Source organism: Vulpes vulpes, chromosome 7 (genome assembly GCF_048418805.1).
Source record: "Vulpes vulpes isolate BD-2025 chromosome 7, VulVul3, whole genome shotgun sequence".
Lineage (NCBI taxonomy): Eukaryota > Metazoa > Chordata > Mammalia > Carnivora > Canidae > Vulpes > Vulpes vulpes.
Window position 1 is genome coordinate 85123565 of NC_132786.1, and position 18778 is coordinate 85142342.

General features: G+C 33.3%; 1 protein-coding gene across 5 annotated transcripts in view; it reads left to right on the forward strand.

Moving 5' to 3' along the window:
• The window catches only part of CASD1 (CAS1 domain containing 1), a 49123-nt gene that overhangs the window by 18454 nt on the left and 11891 nt on the right, over positions 1-18778 (forward strand). For 3 of the 5 annotated variants that reach the window (XM_072764287.1, XM_072764285.1, XM_072764286.1), the window contains exons 6-13: positions 4283-4327; positions 4762-4885; positions 6197-6411; positions 8028-8450; positions 9713-9802; positions 15639-15758; positions 16733-16889; positions 18272-18351. In XM_072764287.1, the coding sequence (XP_072620388.1) occupies positions 4283-4327; positions 4762-4885; positions 6197-6411; positions 8028-8450; positions 9713-9802; positions 15639-15758; positions 16733-16889; positions 18272-18351 (1254 nt within the window). The remainder of the gene's footprint in view (positions 1-4282; positions 4328-4761; positions 4886-6196; positions 6412-8027; positions 8451-9712; positions 9803-15638; positions 15759-16732; positions 16890-18271; positions 18352-18778) is intronic. The other 2 variants (XM_072764289.1, XM_072764288.1) reach the window with 1 other exon arrangement.

Genomic DNA, 18778 nt, shown 5'->3' on the forward strand with positions numbered 1-18778 from the left:
TCTGACCCTACAGCAGTTATGTTTATAGCATGCTTTCCAGACAGAATTTTCTGTTACTGCTGTAGCCCAGTTAATTCAAACCCAAGTCATCTTCCTAGCACAACATACATTATTTTGAGTGTTTTCCCATGTTGTCCTTCAGACTCATGCCCAACTTCTTCAGAAACCTTTTTTGTTGTTAAGTAGCCTGTTTTCTTCCCTTTATTCATTACATTTGGGACCGAAAAGTCAAGCCTGGTGTATTTTGGCTTGTAATGTTCAGAGATAAATTAGATATAAGGACTAGCATGCTATTAACCTTGAAAACCCCTAAGTCCTCACAAGTCTATATTCTAGAATCTCCATAGTAGTCTCCATATATATATAGCTCTTGGTCTGTCCTTTAATTAAACCTCTATTCTTTCCTAGAGGTGTTTGCGTTCAGGATGGATAAAACAATATTCAATTTTGTTCATCTGGTTTTTTTAAATACTTGTGCCACAATGGTATTTTTCTTTGCTTCTTTTCACATTACATGTTTAGTACTCAACCACTTCATAAGCTTCTATAGTCAACATTTCTAACTTTGTCTCTTTGACAAAATGTGTTTAAGTTTTCAAAAAACAAAACATGTAGACAACTTCTGGAATTCAACTTTCTGGAAAATTGCAGTCTCACGTAATTGTATTTTGTTTTTGTTATGTTCATTGCAGAAGTGTAGAATAATGTTACATGTGTATTTCAAATGATTTAAACATATGTTTTATATTTGTGCTGGACCTGAAAGTGTATCCATTAAGGTAGTAGAAATTCACAGTTAAATAAACATCAGTGTAGTATAATTTACAGGTCCTGCAAAATCACTGAAAGCCTTTATTATTTACTTACCTGGAGATATATTGCATATCCAGATTTTCGGTTCTTATAATTTGCTAAAACTAGTTTTTGGAGCTTAGCTTCTGTTGTAAAATTCCATAGGACTATTTAGGAGAAAGGAAAGATTCAACTTATTTAGGGAGATGGCCTTGTCATTACCTAAGATTGAATAGTTGATTGATGTATTTAAAGAGTAAGTATATGGGCAGCCCCGGTGGCTCAGCGGTTTAGCGCCACCTTCAGGGCGCTATCCTGGAGACCTGGGATCGAGTCCCACGTCAGGCTTCCTGCTTGGAGCCTGCTTCTCCTCTGCTCCCCCCACCCCCCAATAAATAAATAAAATCTTAAAAAAATAAAAATAAAGAGTAAGTATGTATACATGTAGTTATGTATTTATTTTTGACTTTTTTCGTAGTAAGCTGCTAGATCCAGAGATACAATGATCCATATTTTTATGATTTTTATGTAATATTGCTAGCTTTATACTGGGTATTAGGAGTGTGGCTAGAAATTAACCTCAGTCTCAAACCTCAAAAAATTTGTAATATCTAGTAGATAGTGACTTTCTGATGAATAATAAGATGGTAAAATGAAGAGTAACTACAGAATTGAGCACAAAAGACTATAAAAGCACCATGGATAGAGGCACCTAGCATGGGGCTTGGTTAGGTCATGGTTTAAGAGAGCTTTACAGAGGAGGTAATATTTCCAGAAGAACTGTGGGCTTAAAAAGATAAACTCATGAACTGAAATAGTATTATTGAAGCCTACAGGCATAAAAACAACATTGAATTAGACAACTCTACTGTGATTCAACAGATATTTATTAATCACCTGACATTTTCTAGGTACTAGTCTAAAAACTGCTGATACTCTGGTTAACTTAATAGAGTTCCTCTCCTCAAAAAACTTCCAGATGAGTAGCAGATTAATTAATTAAGAAAGTAAGATGACAAGTACCAAAATTGGGGGGAAGGATAGGGTATAGCAAGATTAGAGAGTAGACACTAACTAAGTTATCAAAACTAGTTTTGAGATAAAGTGATCTTAAGGGTGAGGGCCTGGTATGAGAAAGGAGGGTTGTTTCATGCACAGGAAATAGCATTTGCAAAGATACTGAAGATAGAGCATAGCCCATTCAGGGAATCTTACCAGCAGTTTTAGTGTGGCTGGAGCTTGAATTCAAAGTGCTCCTTTAATTATGTTTGGTTTTGACTGTTAACTCCATGTGCCTCATTTGGGGAAAGAGTTGATAAGAGGTGAGGTAAGCGGATACTAGATTATGAATAGTATCCTAAGCTCTCTTTGGTATGGTACAGATTTGCTCTATCTATCTATCTATCCATCCATCCATCATCTATCCATCCATTTTTATGTTACTTCTAAATACATCGCAGTTTATTTACTAAAAGTAAGAATATTGGATTGAATTTATCTTGAGGGTAATGAGAACCTCTGAAAGGTTTAAAAAGAGAATGATAACATATAGTGGGGTAGTCGTGGGAAATTAGGCTAAACTGTGAAGAAACCAACAATTTAGACTTAATTCTGTAAATGAGTAGTAGTCATGAAGAAGTCAGGGCCTCTCAGGTGGATTTGGAGAATCTGGGTATGGTGTGAAGTGATATGTGAAGTTACTGGAATAGAAGATATTGAATAAGCAAAGAGTTTAGAGACTAAGAGAAGAAGGCTCAGTAATGGAACAATTAAAAAAAAAAACTTGAGAAGGGGCAGCAAAAGGGGGAAGAGGAAAAGCAGGAGAATAACTAATGTAGCACACAGAGGAGGAAAGTGTCTTTAAAAAGTAGACAATCAGAAGTATCACTTTAGGAACTAGACAGGGTAGAATTAAGCTAACAGTGTGAGGGATCCAGAGTTCCTTCATGGGAACGTGAAGCCCCAAATCCAAACGCAATCAAATGAGGGATAAATGAAAGATAAAGGAAGTTATCATAGCGAGGGCAAAATGCTCTTCCAAGTAACCTGTTGGCTAACAGTGTGAGAGGGAAGGATTTGAGAGTGAGGCAGGATCGAAGGAACACTTTTTTGAGGATAAAGATGATTTAACATTTTATAGATGGGGTAAGGAAGGAGGCTAGAGCATGAAGACAAGATTAATGAGGGTTGGAGAGCAGTGATTCATGGGTATAGCCTTGGATGTAGAGTGAGGCAGCAGAAACACAGAGTAAGGATTAGCTACTAAGAGGAGTAGGGAGATAGTTCTTGACTCTGTGACTTAAGGAAGATAGGCTGGATGAGGTGGTAAAGATGGAAGAAGGAAGGCTAGAGCACACAAGCCATGTAAACTCTGTTTTCTCTATGAAGTTTGAGAATTAAAGGTTATATTGAAAGTGAGAAGGAAGACAAGAGGACCTATAGAAGGGAAATAAGTCTTGGGATAACCAGGGTGAAGAATGAGAAAAGGTGCCACCTAGAGATGCAGAAAAAGTTTCACTAAAATAACAGTGTAAAATGAAGCATGCTAGACTGAAAATGAGAATATCTATGAAGGAAATTATTGTTCTTTTTCTTCACTTTCATAATCTACACTAGCACGTATTACTTTTATAATGAGACAATATCTGTCATTTTTATAGATGAGTCAGATTTTTTCCTAATCAGATTTCTTGCTTATTTTTAATTGTTCCTTATGCACATGATTATAATATCAGGTGTTTGATGTTGTGGAAAGTACACTTCAGGGGTCATAAGGCTTAAGTTCTGGCTTTGTCCCGAAACAGCCTCAGCAATACCCTATAAACTTTTCTGAGTCTGTATGCTTAATTTTATAAGAGATGTATAATATCTTCTTGCCTGTGTCACAAGTGGCAAGAATCTATATTAAAATGAGCTAATTTAAGATAATTTAATAAATTACTAAGTACTATGTAATTGGTGGTATTAGTACAATTTGCATTTGGTGAGGATTTCTACCAAATTTCCTCTGGGGTTGTTTTGTTTTGTTTTGTTTGGACAGTGTAGTCTGTAATAATACTGGATTTTGCTTTCCCAAAGATGACATTCTTTGTATTTTCTTTAACATTTATACCATGTACCCTCTAGGTTTCCCTGAATATTTTTTAACTTACTGACATAATATGCTTGAGCTTTACTCTAAACAGTTTACTCAGAATTCAGAACAATATTAGGCCATATTAGATTTTAGTGATGTGTTTTCTTTTTTTTTAAGAACATCAAAGAATTAAACATAACCAGCTTCATGGCATCCTCTTAACCACATAACCATATAAGGCTTTAGGTACTAGATGTTCCATCTTGTTATAACAAGAATCCAGTAAGAAACTCTATAAAATTAAAATGCATTTAGAAGAAAAAACTTAAATTTAAGGCAAAAAGTAAGTCATGTCACTTATATTAATTCCCTTAACTGGATAGAACACTATTATAAAGATTTTTCTTTCTTTAGGATTCTGTTGCAAAACCCCATGTGATTGTAGCAGGAGCTGCCACAGTAAGTTATTATCTGTATTCTTACATAATGATTTTTGTTTCATACTTAAGGACATGCTAAGAAACAGTTAACTTATGTTAAATAGAATTCTTGATTGTACTTATATTTCAATTCCCATTTCTATTATAATTAATGAGGCTGATGAATTTTCATGAAGAAATCTGAGTGAACTTCGTAAACTTGGTGTTAAATGTCAATATTATTTTATATCTAAAATTACATTCTTTTAACTCAATGTTATACATTGAGTGTCTAATTTTACATTAGCTTTTTCTAATTGCCTTCATAGATTTCATGAAATAATTTGACCAATTTTTATTCTAATGTTGAATAAAAATGGGAATTATCTTAAAATAATAACTTCTGCTACAATAGAGCAAATTATAATTTTTCTGTGATAAATACTGAATTAATGCCTAATTTTTACTTCTTAGTGGTCTATCAAGATTCACAATGGTAGCAACGAAGCGCTTTCCCAATATAAAATGAACATTACCTCCATAGCCCCACTTTTAGAAAAACTGGCAAAGACTAGTGATGTTTATTGGGTCTTACAAGGTAAGGAATGAGTAATGAACAAATGTCATTTTGTATATATTTTGAGGCATGAGTTTTATTGTTTCCTGTTTCAAGAAGCAAAATTACTCCTTTATGAGAATAAATCTTGAAATACGGTTTGTAAAATTAGAATAAATTTGAGTTATTTGCTTTCCTTTTTTGAACTTTAGGAGTGGACAGACTAATAAATAAAATAAATAAAAATAAATAATAAATAAGAATATCCCTCAAGGTCGGGACGCCTGGGTGGCTCAGTGGTTGAGCGTCTGCATTTTGCTCAGGGCATGATCCCGGGGTCCGGGATCAAGTCCCACCTCAGGCTTCCTGTGAGGAGCCTGCTTCTCTCTCTGCCTATGTCTCTGCCTCTCTCTGTGTGTCTCTCATGAATACATAAATAAAATCTTAAAAAAAAAAAAAAGCCCTTAAGGAGCCTCCGCATACAAAATGGCTGCAGAATATAACAAAGAGAATAAGTTCTCAAAGGCAAATGAGATGTTTAGCTCTTTTTTTCTTTTTATTTCTTACAAAATATATTTATTGTAATTGGGGAAATATAAAATTATTAAGTCTGTTTCATAACATTAAACCTATTGGAAGTAAATGTACTTTGGAATTAACAATATATTTCTATCATACCATCTAGCTTATACTTGGTAATGAAATTCTTTAAGAGAAAGTTGACATTAGATCAAGTCATTTCAGGAGTTTATTAAATGTCCATTATTTAATGCCTAGCATAATATGATATCGCCTTGGATATTTTAGCAACTCAACCTGCTTGTTAGAAATTCTTATGATTATTTCCAAATTGAATGTCAAGTTGAATGGAACAACAGAGTGGTGATAATCTGTTCTGTATATTATTTACAGACTCATTGTTAACCTTTTTCTTACTAAAATGAGAAAAAATTAAATTATTTATGGTAAGTGATAAGGGACCTTGATCCTCAATAATATTACTTCCTAACTATGTCAAGAAAGCAGTGACAGTAGAAAAGAAAAGATTGACTGCTACTCTTAATTAGGCATTCTTCCCCAATCCAGTTTTAAATTCCCATTGCCCAGTAGAACTCAATATCCCCAAATTTTAAACTCTTAATACATACTAGAACATAAAAATGTTTCCTTAAAGCTGTGTATGTAAGAGAAAAAAAGGGATAAAAGTTCTTTAAATTTGAAGGAGATACTGATTCAAAGCATTGGAACCGTAAGAACAAAATATGAAATGCAATCAACTAACTTGCATGATCACAATTTCTACTGATAGGGACTTTTTAAATGTGTTTTAAAAAATATGTGTTTCATGTGCAGATCCTGTTTATGAAGACCTATTAAGTGAAAATAGGAAAATGATCACTAACGAGAAGATAGATGCCTACAATGAAGCTGCAGTCAGTATTTTGAATAGTAGCACCAGAAATTCTAAATCAAATGTTAAGATGTTTAGTGTTTCCAAATTAATTGCTCAAGAAACCATCATGGAATCTTTGGATGGCTTACATCTCCCTGAATCAAGCAGAGAAACTGTAAGAATTCTTGTATTTGTCAGAATATAGAAACTATAATATCTTATTGGTTATAGCTATACATCACTATAATATGGTTAACAAATAATTTATTTTATTACAGTCTTAATTACTTGTAGTTATTCTGTCTAAACATATATCTATAAATAATTTTGCTTTCCGTCTCCTCGCTGAATATAAAAGAGGGAAAGAGGTTATGGAAGGGAGGAAATGAAGCTTCATTTATTGAGTGCTAATCACTATTAATATACCTTATCTCCTAAGAAGCTTATACGTTCTCAGCACGCTCATGTTTAAAAACTATTACTTTATGTTCTCTTTGCCTTAAACTTTAAATTTATAACATTAAGCTTCTGTGAAGAGCACATTTTTAACATATGTAGGATCGTTTTTATTATTTCCTTATAGTCCTTATACCCTAAGTATTATTCAAGGTATGTAGTAGTTACTGCACAAATCCAGATAGATGAATGGAAAGGGATTTTAGGTTAAATAAAGAGAACTGCATAATTGTAACTTTTCACACACAGTAGAATAGATATTATGTAGTTAATGTTTTCTTATAAAGCAGTGATTCTTAATCTTTTTGAAGATCACATAACCTCTATAAATATTCAGTGAAAGGCAATGATTCTGTTCCTGACATGTAGAAAAATGCATGTTTGCATAAACACACACATGGTTCTCCATATGCTTTAAGGGGCTTTTTGGACCCCCCCGGAACTGGTTAAGAAGCTCGGTTGGAGTTTGTAGGCTAGTATCTTCAAGAGTGCCAGATACAGAACTTCCTGAAGTCACAGGGCTAAAAGGATGAGATTTTTCTAAATAGTTGAGTATTTTGAATGCTTAGGCTTAAGTAATCATTTTAGAGTTCCAAAATTCCCTAAACTATAAAATTTTTATAAAACTAGATTTGACTGAATCTTCAACTAGACAGAATCTTGGCAGCTTGTCTAGAAGAATTTTATTTTACTGAAACCATGTTGAAGAGTCCACATTTTATTTGACATTGGAAATCTTAAAACTTTAGACCCGTAAGTGGTCTATAAACTGTAAACCAAATGAAAAGCGAATCACAAATATTGTTAGCTAAGAATTAGTGATTTTTTTGGCAGACATAATTTTACATCTTTTTTTTTTTTTAAATACCTAAAGACTAGGACTCTATCTTAAGTATCCTTGGTATCTTCTGTGTTGAAAGTCTGCTAATTAGAATTCTTTTGGCTTTGACATCTGTCAGTATTTTTTTCACCAAAGGTCATGGCCCATTAGCAACCATGAAATCAGTATTTTTTTTAAAGAATAGAATAGAAAAATGTTAGTGTGCATTCCAAGTAGTAAGGGTAGATATTGTTTCCTGTATATGTGTTCTGGGTCACATTATAAAATGAATCGTCCATTTTGGATCATAGTCCAGGAAGTTTGAAAAACCCTGAACTGGCTATTACAGCTTGAAGGAATATCATTATTTGCATGAGTGTTTGGGAAATGGTAGCAAAAAAGTACAAAGGCATTTTGGTTTCAGTGCTGAAAAGTCAGTAGTATTCACAAGAGAAAATCTAATGCAAGATATATTACTGACAAGATAATAACCAAATAACTTGATTTGTTCACAGAGTGCAATGATTCTTATGAACGTGTATTGCAATAAGATTTTGAAGCCTGTAGATGGTTCCTGTTGTCAACCTCGGCCTCCTCTTACTCTCATCCAGAAGCTAGCTGCTTGTTTTTTCACTTTATCTATTATCGGATATTTAATTTTTTATGTAATCCATCGTAATGCTCACCGGAAGAATAAGCCATGTACTGATTTGGAAAGTGGAGAGGAAAAGAAAAATATTATCAATACCCCTGTGTCTCCATTAGAAATACTTTTACAGTCTTTCTGCAAACTTGGCCTGATAATGGCTTATTTCTATATGTGTGACCGTGCGAATCTATTTATGAAGGAAAACAAATTTTATACACATTCAACTTTCTTTATTCCAATTATCTACATCTTGGTTTTGGGAGTATTTTACAATGAAAATACTAAGGAGGTAAGAGTTGTTTCCTTTTTAGCTCATGTTATCCTTTATATCTCACTATAAACTCTGGATTAAATAAATAATATCATTTTTCATGCCAAAATATTCAAATATGTATATAGAAGACAAAGGGATATTGTAGTTGTACTTTGCCTGGTGGACTCTTAACAGTTGCCTTTTTGAAACAGCTTGGAAAAAGTTCAGAGTCACGTGAAGATAATTGAAAGTTGGTAAATAATGATCTGTGAAAAGATGTCATAACTTAGTATTATTTGTCTGTTTAAGGATGGAGAAAGTGGAGGTACTTCCGATTTTATGATGGTCTGCAAAAATGAGATATTATTATCTATATAAGGTTGAAAAAATAAGTGAAAACATAATTAACAAATGCCTATATTGCAAATTTTGTATTTGTGTTTTTAAACAGCCAGAGATTGTATATACACAAATTCGAATGTACATAATAATGTGGGCACTGCTTACAATATTCTGAATTTCCTATTTTAGAATTACTGTAATTGCTCACAGTGTTAGTGCAACTTCTTTATAAGGCATGATTTATTTGAATTAATAAACTCTACTGTAAGAAATAACTCTTATATGAGGATGACTAATCAGTTTTTTCATCTCCAGTGAGAATATCCTTGGGAAAATAAACTATAATAATAGACCCTTTTTTCACAATAAAGTGTAAGAGAACTGTAAGGTCTTTTCTAACTAAAACTCTAAGATTTTTTTTTTAATTATAAAATGCCATTTTTTAGCTTTACAAACATATCTGTCATAGTTTAAATGTAATCTTAATATAAAACCATGGGTAGCAACTTAAATATTTAAAATCTCTCTTAGGGGATCCCTGGGTGGCGCAGTGGTTTGATGCCTGCCTTTGGCCCAGGGCGCGATCCTGGAGACCCGGGATCGAGTCCCACGTCGGGCTCCCGGTGCATGGAACCTGCTTCTCCCTCTGCCTATGCCTCTGCCTCTCTCTCTCTCTGTGTGACTATCATAAATAAATAAAAATTTAAAAAAAGAAAAAGAAAAGAAACTTTAAAAAAATCTCTCTTAATTTATATTAATTTTCAAATTCATGTTATATCTTAAATAGCTTTATATATCTTTTATCAAATCAAATGCCAATCTTTGTTCCCCCCCCCCCAAGGTTCTTTTGACAGAAGCATTAGCTTTATATCCTATAAGAAAAATTTACTTAATAATAGCTTTATAATGAATTTTTTTATAATGAATTTTAAAACAGACTTTGGTTCTTTCCACAGACTAAAGTGTTAAATAGAGAACAAACAGATGAATGGAAAGGCTGGATGCAACTTGTGATTCTGATTTATCATATCTCTGGAGCAAGTACAGTAAGTATTTTGAATTTAAGTTCAGAAATCATAGGAAATGGTGGGACTTTACTGTTGCTTTCAGGGCATCACCTCTTTTGTGTTTTATATTCTCCACCATTTAGGGAACCATTTTATTTCCCACCCAGTCTTTATGCCTTAACCATTCTTCTCCTACCACCTGACTCTTTGAGAATATATAGTTTTAAGGCAATAATTTATTTATCATACCTTGCCTTAATTTTAATTTATAGAAACAGCTGATAACCTAGGAGAAATAATACTCTTATTAATACTCTTAGGTATTATTTCATGCCACCCTGTAGGACAGCTAATGTAAACTCAGGGAAAAACTATATAGATGCAAAGGATTTCAAATAGGCAAGTTACTATCAAAAGAAATCAAATTAGATGATTATATTTACATTCTGTTCTTACTTGCATTTTAGGACGTTTGGCCAACTATTTTTACTCCTTTATAGTTTAAAACCTTAGACCTCTCTTGCCTCAGTATTTACAGAACTCCAGTACTAATGGATTGACCATTGTACCACCCATGTGCCCTCTTTCCTAAGTATTACCTCCTCCATGAACTGGAGGACCATTTCTTTGCTCATCTATTGCCTTCGGTACGTGGACAAAATCATTTTTTCCTTCTCCCAGGGCATCTTAAAAGTCGGAATTCTCATGGTCTCAGAATACCTTGGATTTGTCAGGGGTATAAAAAATGTATCCCCAGTTGTAATATTCCAGGTACATTGCAGTTAAGGTCAGCTTTTGAGGGTGAACTTAGGTATCTAATAACCGCTTTTCATGCAAGCTTTACAGTGAAGATACAAACTAATTTCTATAAAACATGTTTTAAAAATTTAAGAAACTCATTCATAATTATGGAACTACCTGTTTTTTTATTGCTTTGCTTACATAAGGCACACATCTGTAAATAATATTTGAATCAATGATAAATTGAGATAGGAGGGAAGTATTGTCCAGACAGAAATATTTTGAAATTTCCATAGCAGCAGTTAAGGTTTTTTTCTCTAACAATTTTTCTTTAACAGGTATCTCTAACAATTTGAAAATAGTATTATTCTTCATTGAGTCTTTTAATCATTTCCAAAAATTGTCAGTGATTTTATGGATGGTTTGTTTGAAGGGCAGAAGATAAAAGAATGAAGTATAATTTATAATTTATACGGAAATTATATGGCTATGATACATATATATGTGGCAGCAGTGAAATTCTCGTAATGCTGCAGCTGAAGGGGACCTTGTGCATTCAGGTGGTTACAAAAGATCCCAGACAATAGAAGAGATCCAAGGCGAGGAGAGATGAGGATAGTAAGTAAGACTTAGTTTATGAGCCCAGTTCAGAATTTGGAGGATATATTTGTCAGATTCTCTAAAAAGTAAGTAGAGATGAATATTGAATCCTAGAAATCTCTCTGACATATGAATAAAGATTAGATTAATTTGAGAGGGAAAAATGGCTTTGTTTTAAGAAAATGCCACTTAGAGACATAATTAATTGCTGACATATTAAAGGGTGATACTCCTATTAAAAAAATCAGATAGAAAGAATTAATGGCAGATTAAGTTCCTCAATTCACTGGTTCCAGAAAGAATTCGGATCATAAAAAGATGAAGGCAATTTGGCATTCTATTATAATCATTTGCCAAGCTAGCATTCTAATTCTAATATATCTTAGACTACATCCCAGTATATCCTAAATTGCAATTTAAAAAAAAAAATCCCTGTTCTGGAAGGACATACTTTTCATTAACAGATCATTTGTTATGATTAATTAACATATTCCTGTTCTTTTATATAATAGGATTTTGTGGTTAAAAATTACCTGTATCTACATTGGCAAAGCATTATAAGAATGGGTTATAACGTATTTTGAGACTTGATTCTTGGATATTTGAAGGATTACCCTCATTAAAAACATTTTAACTGCCATGGTTATCTTAATTATCTAATCTTAATGTTTTTTATTTTGAGTGAAATATGTTAAACTTTAGTTGTGCCATGTTTTTATACCAAAATAGAAACTATAAAAAATTACAGAGAATTATTAAAATAATCTGGATGGTCTGGCAGATTGCAGTTGTTGGTATAAACATTACTTTAAAACATAATTTATAGAAAATATGGATAAAGTACTGTGAATTTAATATGGAGAGTACAGTGAGTTGGGTTTATGCAGTAGATGATTTTGTGTTATACTGTGGGTTTTTTTTTTCCTTTGGGAGTTTTTTTTTTTTTTTTTAAGATTTTATTTATTTATTCATAAGAGACACAGAGAGAGAGGCAGAGATACAGGCAGAGGGAGAAGCAGGCTCCATGCAAGGAGCCCGATGTGGGACTCGATCCTGGGTCTCCAGGATCACACGCTGGGCCGAAGACAGGCGCCAAACTGCTGAGCCACCCAGGGATCCCCTCCTTTGGGAGTTTTTAAGCAACTTTCATAAAACAATCTGAATAAAAGATCTTGAGGGAAAATTTGTGGGACTAGAAAAAGACCAGAATCAGAAGCCAACCTAGCTATTAATTATAATGCAGTTGGAATTCCAAATATATTTTAATACTAAAGTTTTGTTGTAATACTTGACTCATGAAAGATAAAAAGAAAAATAATTTGGATGAAAGGAGACTAAAGAGGAATGACAACTAAGTGCAATGTATGATCTTTGATTCAAGATTGTTGTAAAAGGGGCACCTGGGTGGCTCAGTGGTTGAGTTTAGACCAAATCCGCAGTGGTTGGCTTAGACCAAATCCTGCACTGGGCTCCCCAGAGGGAGCCTGCTTTGCCCTCTGCCTGTGTCTCTGCCTCTCTCTCTGTGTCTCTGCCTCTCTCTCTGTGTCTCTCATGAATAAATAAATAAAATCTTTAAAACAATTACTAAAAAAATGTTTTAAACCGTAAAGGGTGTTACTGGGACAATCAGGGATATTTGAATATAGATTGTACAATAGATTCTGTTATTTCATATTAAATCTGGGGTATGATAATGATAATATGGTCATAATGGTCATATAAGAAACTATTCTTAGAAGACACTTGCTAAAATATTTAGGAATGATGTCATGTAGCCTGCCACATTCTTTAAAATGGATCAGCTTGGTATATGGGTGTCCATTGTAGTATTCTTGCAACTTTTCTGTGGGTTTAAATTATGTTAAAATAAAAGCTTGGAAGAAGTATTACATGTAATAATGCAACATTGGCAGGTACTTGGCAGATTATTATGATAGTGTTTAATTTAAATGAATAGTATTTTCTATTTAAATGTAATAACCAGGTCTTAACTCTGTAGGTCCAGCCCCAGTCTTGAAGGGATTTCAAAGCATGTTTTATGGACATGGTTAATGTAACTGGGAATAGTTAGCCTAGGTTTGACAGCTGTCAAATACTTGTGGAACAATCAGATAAAAGAGTGATAAGTGTGTACAAATGACTCTAGAGTTAGACTCCTCATTTTGGAAGCCGCTAGCCCCATGTGGCTGTTGAGCACTTGAAATGTAGCTGGTTGGAATTGAGATGTGCTGGTTGGGATTGAGATGAAAGACATACCAGTTAAATATGATTCATTGTGGTAAATGCATACTAAGTTCAAAAAATTAGTGTAAAAAATATAAAATATTTTACTACATGCTTATTACATGTTGAAATGATAATATTTTTGATATATTCAGTTAAATAATGTTATATTTATTAAAATTAGTTTCACTTGATTCTTTTAGCTTTTTAAATATTCTGGTAGCCATATTAAAAATGTACTATGTGGCTCTCATTTTATTTTGATTGCATATCACTGTTCTTGAAAGCTGAAGTTGGTAGCTTTTAGGCAGAGTTAAACTTCTCAACTTTTCTTGAAAAGGAACTTTATGATAGTGAATGATCATCTGAAAATGGAATGGAATGCCTTGGGAATTTGTATGTTTTCTGCTATTAAAAAGTATTCAAGGGGGCACCTCAGTGGCTCAGTCAGTTAAACATCCAGCTCTTGATTTCGGCTCAGGTCATAGTCTCAGGGTTATGAGATCAAGCCCTGTGTCAGGCTCCTCAGTGGGGTGTGGAACCTGCTGGAGATTCTTTCTCGCCCTCTCCCTGTGCTCCACCTTTCCCCACACTCTAAAAAAAAGTTTTCAGGTACTTGAAGGGAATATTTTAGAGTGTTTTCAAGAGTAAGTTAAGAGGCTTAGATTTGATAAATCCTGAGGTTAATATGACGTATCCTACCTTCATCATCACTGTGATTCTAGTATGTTACACCTTCATTGAAAATTTCTGATTTAATGATAAGACATTTAAAAAGAACTAATGATGAAGGGCAATAAATAAAAAATATTTATATAATAAATAAAAACTATGTTTGATAGATTGTCCATGCTTTAAGAATGCCAAAGAGGGAAAAATTACTTTCATCTGAGAGTAAAGACAGAAAATTTTGAACAGTGCTCTAAAGAAGAATAGTATTTGAATAAGCAAAAAATGGTCTCAAGAACAACATTCCGGGATAGAATAAACAGATAAACAAAGGAAATGTGACAAGGAGGCACAGGAAGGACCAATTTAGGAGACAGAGAATCTTAACAGTTTAACTAGAGTGGAGGCAGTATTGAAGGATTTATAATCTATTATAAATTCAGAGGTTTTTACCTTCTCAGAAAAGGAAAAGATGTGTTCAAGGGTGCATGCAAGGATATATACAAAAGATGCATACATTCAAGAACTTATAAAATCTATTTAGGGTGTCTACTTGATTGTTTTTTCCTGCAAAGTATCACTTGGGAAAGACACATTAACCTGAAGTAGCCATAAGCAGTGTCAGTCCTGGATAATTACAGAGGTGATCAGATGAGTCTATAAAATAGAAGCCAAAAAAAGTTTTGTATAGATTTAGTAATTATCCCTGAAAGAATGGTTTTATAATTGCAAGGGTTGGACTTCACTGAATAAGGCTTTTAAAGATCATTTTAAAAAACAGGGCACAAGTTGTGTTGTGGAGCTCGTGAATATACACGTAATGGACCAATGGCTGATGGACAGAGTGAATGCCAGTGTTCAGGGTTATGAAAATTAGGACTTAAAAATGAGGCAGTTTTCCAGTGATTCCCATAAAATGTGGATCAGAAATGTGTTACATTTCATTTAACTTTGGAGTGAAGCTAGGATGCTCTGGAAAACCATTGTAAATGATTCTCAGGGTCTTGGTCACGATGTAACATTGATGTGGGAGAGTAGGATAAAATTGTTTTATAAAAAAATTGTTTTATAAATCAAAAGTGGGAGGAAAATAATATTCCTAAGCTATGTTTGCATATGTTTTTACTATATATATTTTTGCTAAATAACTATATATTGTAAGTAGTTATATGACAATTTACAAATCTAGAATGTGTATTTGAGGGGGCCAAAAATGTGGGATTTTTGTTATGTTTTTCATCTTCTGATTGGGAAAATGTGAAATCTGCAGTTACCTTGTATTCAGCATATCTGGTGACTAATAATTATGATATCATATATTAATTCTTAGTGGGGGCAATGTACAGAGTGTTTCACATTTATTAACTCCTGCATTCCTCATAAGAACTTTATTTTGCAGTTTAGAAAACTCAGACTTAGTTAGCTAGTAAGTGGCAGAACCAAAATTTGAATGAGGTCTGATTCCAAAGTCTACATTTTTTTTTAACTCTTGCTATGCTGCCTAAGTTTTGAAAATAAATCTTTTTATTGACCTCATGCCAACAAGTAACAATGACCCATTGTCTTGATTAAATGTATTGGTTATGACAACTCAAAGTATACTTAGTGTCAACATATTTTACCTATTTATTTTTGTCAACAGTTTTTGCCTGTGTATATGCACATCCGGGTTCTAGTTGCTGCATACCTATTTCAGACAGGGTACGGGCATTTCTCATACTTTTGGATCAAAGGAGACTTTGGAATTCATAGAGTCTGTCAGGTAGGAATGTATTCAGTTTTCTTTCTCTTTCATTTTGGTGCAGAAATATAAATATGGTCATTATAAGGACTCAGATAATTTGAATTTATGAAATTACACTCTAAAGTTGTGTTATCTCTGTGTTCTGTGGTTAATAATTTGAGATAAATAATTTATTACTGAGGGAAGAGAAAATGTAATTTAGATGAGTGTCTAATAAAAGCACTAGTACACAAGGGACAACATTGCTAATTCACTTCAGTTTTGTAGAAATGTACAGTTACCTGGGATTATTGTAATATGTTTTCTTTAAGAAGATTAATACTTATTAAGTTTCTACCTTGTGCTGGGCACTTTTTGAATATTAGTATGTTTATCCCTCATTACGATCCAGAGTTGTGATCTTCATGTTTACAGAAAGAACACTGAGGCTTAGAGAGGTTAGATAATTTGCCTGTGGTCACATAGTAAGTGGTACAGCTCTGATATCAATCTGCTCAAATTCTGTGTTCTGTGAATGACATCACACTGTCTGAAATGACTGTTTCAGGGGTCCCAAAGACACTTTTTAATTTGAGTAATATTATTTTGTATCTATGACAACTCTCAATTTAATCCTAACTGGGGTAAATCAACATCAAACAGATGAAATGGACACCCTTTGGTTGAAGTAATCTAATCTCTGCTTATAAACTGTAGCCGTAGGAAGGAGGCTTATGATTCTTTCCCCACATTTAACAAGATGGCACTTGTAGCCAGAGGACAGCTCAGGCTGGTGGTTTGCTTGGATTTAGTTAATATAATGATGCATAAATATTTTATATTCAACTCTTTACAGTGATTGTAGAACAAATGTAATTTTAAGGATTAGTAAGATATACTTGTACAGTTATTACTTTTGTCTTAAATAAATGTTTATGCTCTATCAGAGAAAATCTATCTTTTTTCTTCATGCATACCTGGAATGAAAACCATTTTCTTCTCCTTTTTAATAGGTCTTATTTCGTCTCAATTTCCTGGTAGTGGTGTTATGTATAGTAATGGATCGACCTTATCAATTCTATTACTTTGTCCCCTTGGTCACTGTATGGTTCATGGTCATATATGTTACTCTGGCACTATGGCCACAAATAATCCAAAAAAAAGCAAACGGTAAATATGCTCTCTTACTGTTAAATATAAATATATCCTTTGAATGCACTAAATTTCTTTTTAGTTGTTAAAGGCTTTTATTGAGACATAGGCAGTTAAATTTATGTGTAGTGTTTGTTGACATTTAAAACTTTATTCTTAAACTCTGCTTTGAAAATGTTACAGCTAATTCAAATAATACAACAGGGCAGATGAATAGTTTGCATGTATATTGTATGTGCGTTTTCTTTTTTTTAATTCCCCCCCCCCCAAAAAAAATGGCCACAGTTTTCAAACTGTCTTATAGAGCGGGAGGATGAGTACTAGAAGAGAGAAGAGCAAGCCAAATAGGGTTCCAGGCCTCTACATCCTTCTTCAGTCTTTGATAGCTCTGCTTTATTTGATTTTTTACATTATTGAGAATTTGGGGCAAGCATTCATTTGTAAAAAGGCTTTTGGTGTTAGCTCAGCATAAGAGCACTAATATAATTTATCTTCTAGATAATCCTTTACACAGTTAGTGTCAACCTGTTGTACACAAAGGAAACCCAAGTTCCTGGAGGGTCATCACCTTCAAACTCCACACAGCCAGTTACTGATAATGTTCAGAGTGAGGCCGCACTCATTTATCTTAATACTTTTTTCCCCTCAAGATCATATCATTGAAATAGAAGTTTCCCTCTTTTGGAAGAAATCAAAGTTGTTAGTTTTAATAATTTTTAACTTAACTCTTTTAACCAAATACTGTATATCAGAAATATTTTCCACTGGCCTCCATAATAATGTCAAATAACTTTTTCAGGAAAGAGTTGAATTCCAGCCTTTAATCAAGTCCATGAATGTCTTTGAACAGCCTCTGTAGCTTAATCCCTTGACACCAACCTCACGTATTAATCAAATGAAATAAATATATATATAAACTATGAACACATAACTTAAAATATGCCTATGGTAAAATACATCTTAAGGTTAAACCCTGATCCATTAGAGAGTTCTCAAGCTCTCCCCTTGGAACTTGAATGTTTAAGCAGTATTACCAAGGTATATTCAACATGAGTGTTAGAATTATATGATAAATTTTGTTCCAAATTTTGTACTTACTTTGAATAATAAACAGGTGTAGTTGAATCCAGGAGGTATTTTCAGATATATTTACAGTGGATAAACGGGAGATATGGAGGGTTTCAGGGTATGTTGTGGCCTCTTTCCTAGCAAGGATGCTCAATCTTTTCCTTTTGCCCTTCTTATAATTTATATCACTTACATATATTTTATGTATCCTGTGTGCAGCCCTCAATTATTCTAAGAATTGTGCAGGGTATTAATATGTTATGCAGAGACTATTAATATGTTTTCTAATGTAAATTTATACTTTTTAGTAAATTAAATATTTTCTTTCTTAGGAAATTGTTTCTGGCATTTTGGCTTACTGTTGAAACTAGCCTTCTTGCTGTTATGTATATGTTTTTTGGCATATTCTCAGGTTTGTACAGTCTTTTCAGTTTATATTTTGTTCTATTTTATTTTAAAGTTCAAGTCTATTAAAGTATGTGAGAAGAGTCAGAGCTTTTTTTTAGCTTCATTTTTTAATGACTGTAATAAAAGTGTCACTCTGTAGTTGACTACTCAGTGTAGTTCTTTTGAGACCTATCTACTTTTGTTACCACTGTTTTTGTTGTAAGAGCAATTTGAAGCTCTTCCTCTGGCAATTGTTCAAAATCCATTTTACTTGACTTTGATCAATCAGACGTTTATTGAATGCCTCTTATAAGACACTGCTCTAAGTGGAGATCAAAATTCTCTTGACAGAATTTGCAACTTGGTTTGTGCATTATTCATTGCATCAAAAGTGTTACTTGATTTTTCCATAACTGCATAGAGTAAAATTTTGGCAGTTAGTAAAACCAACT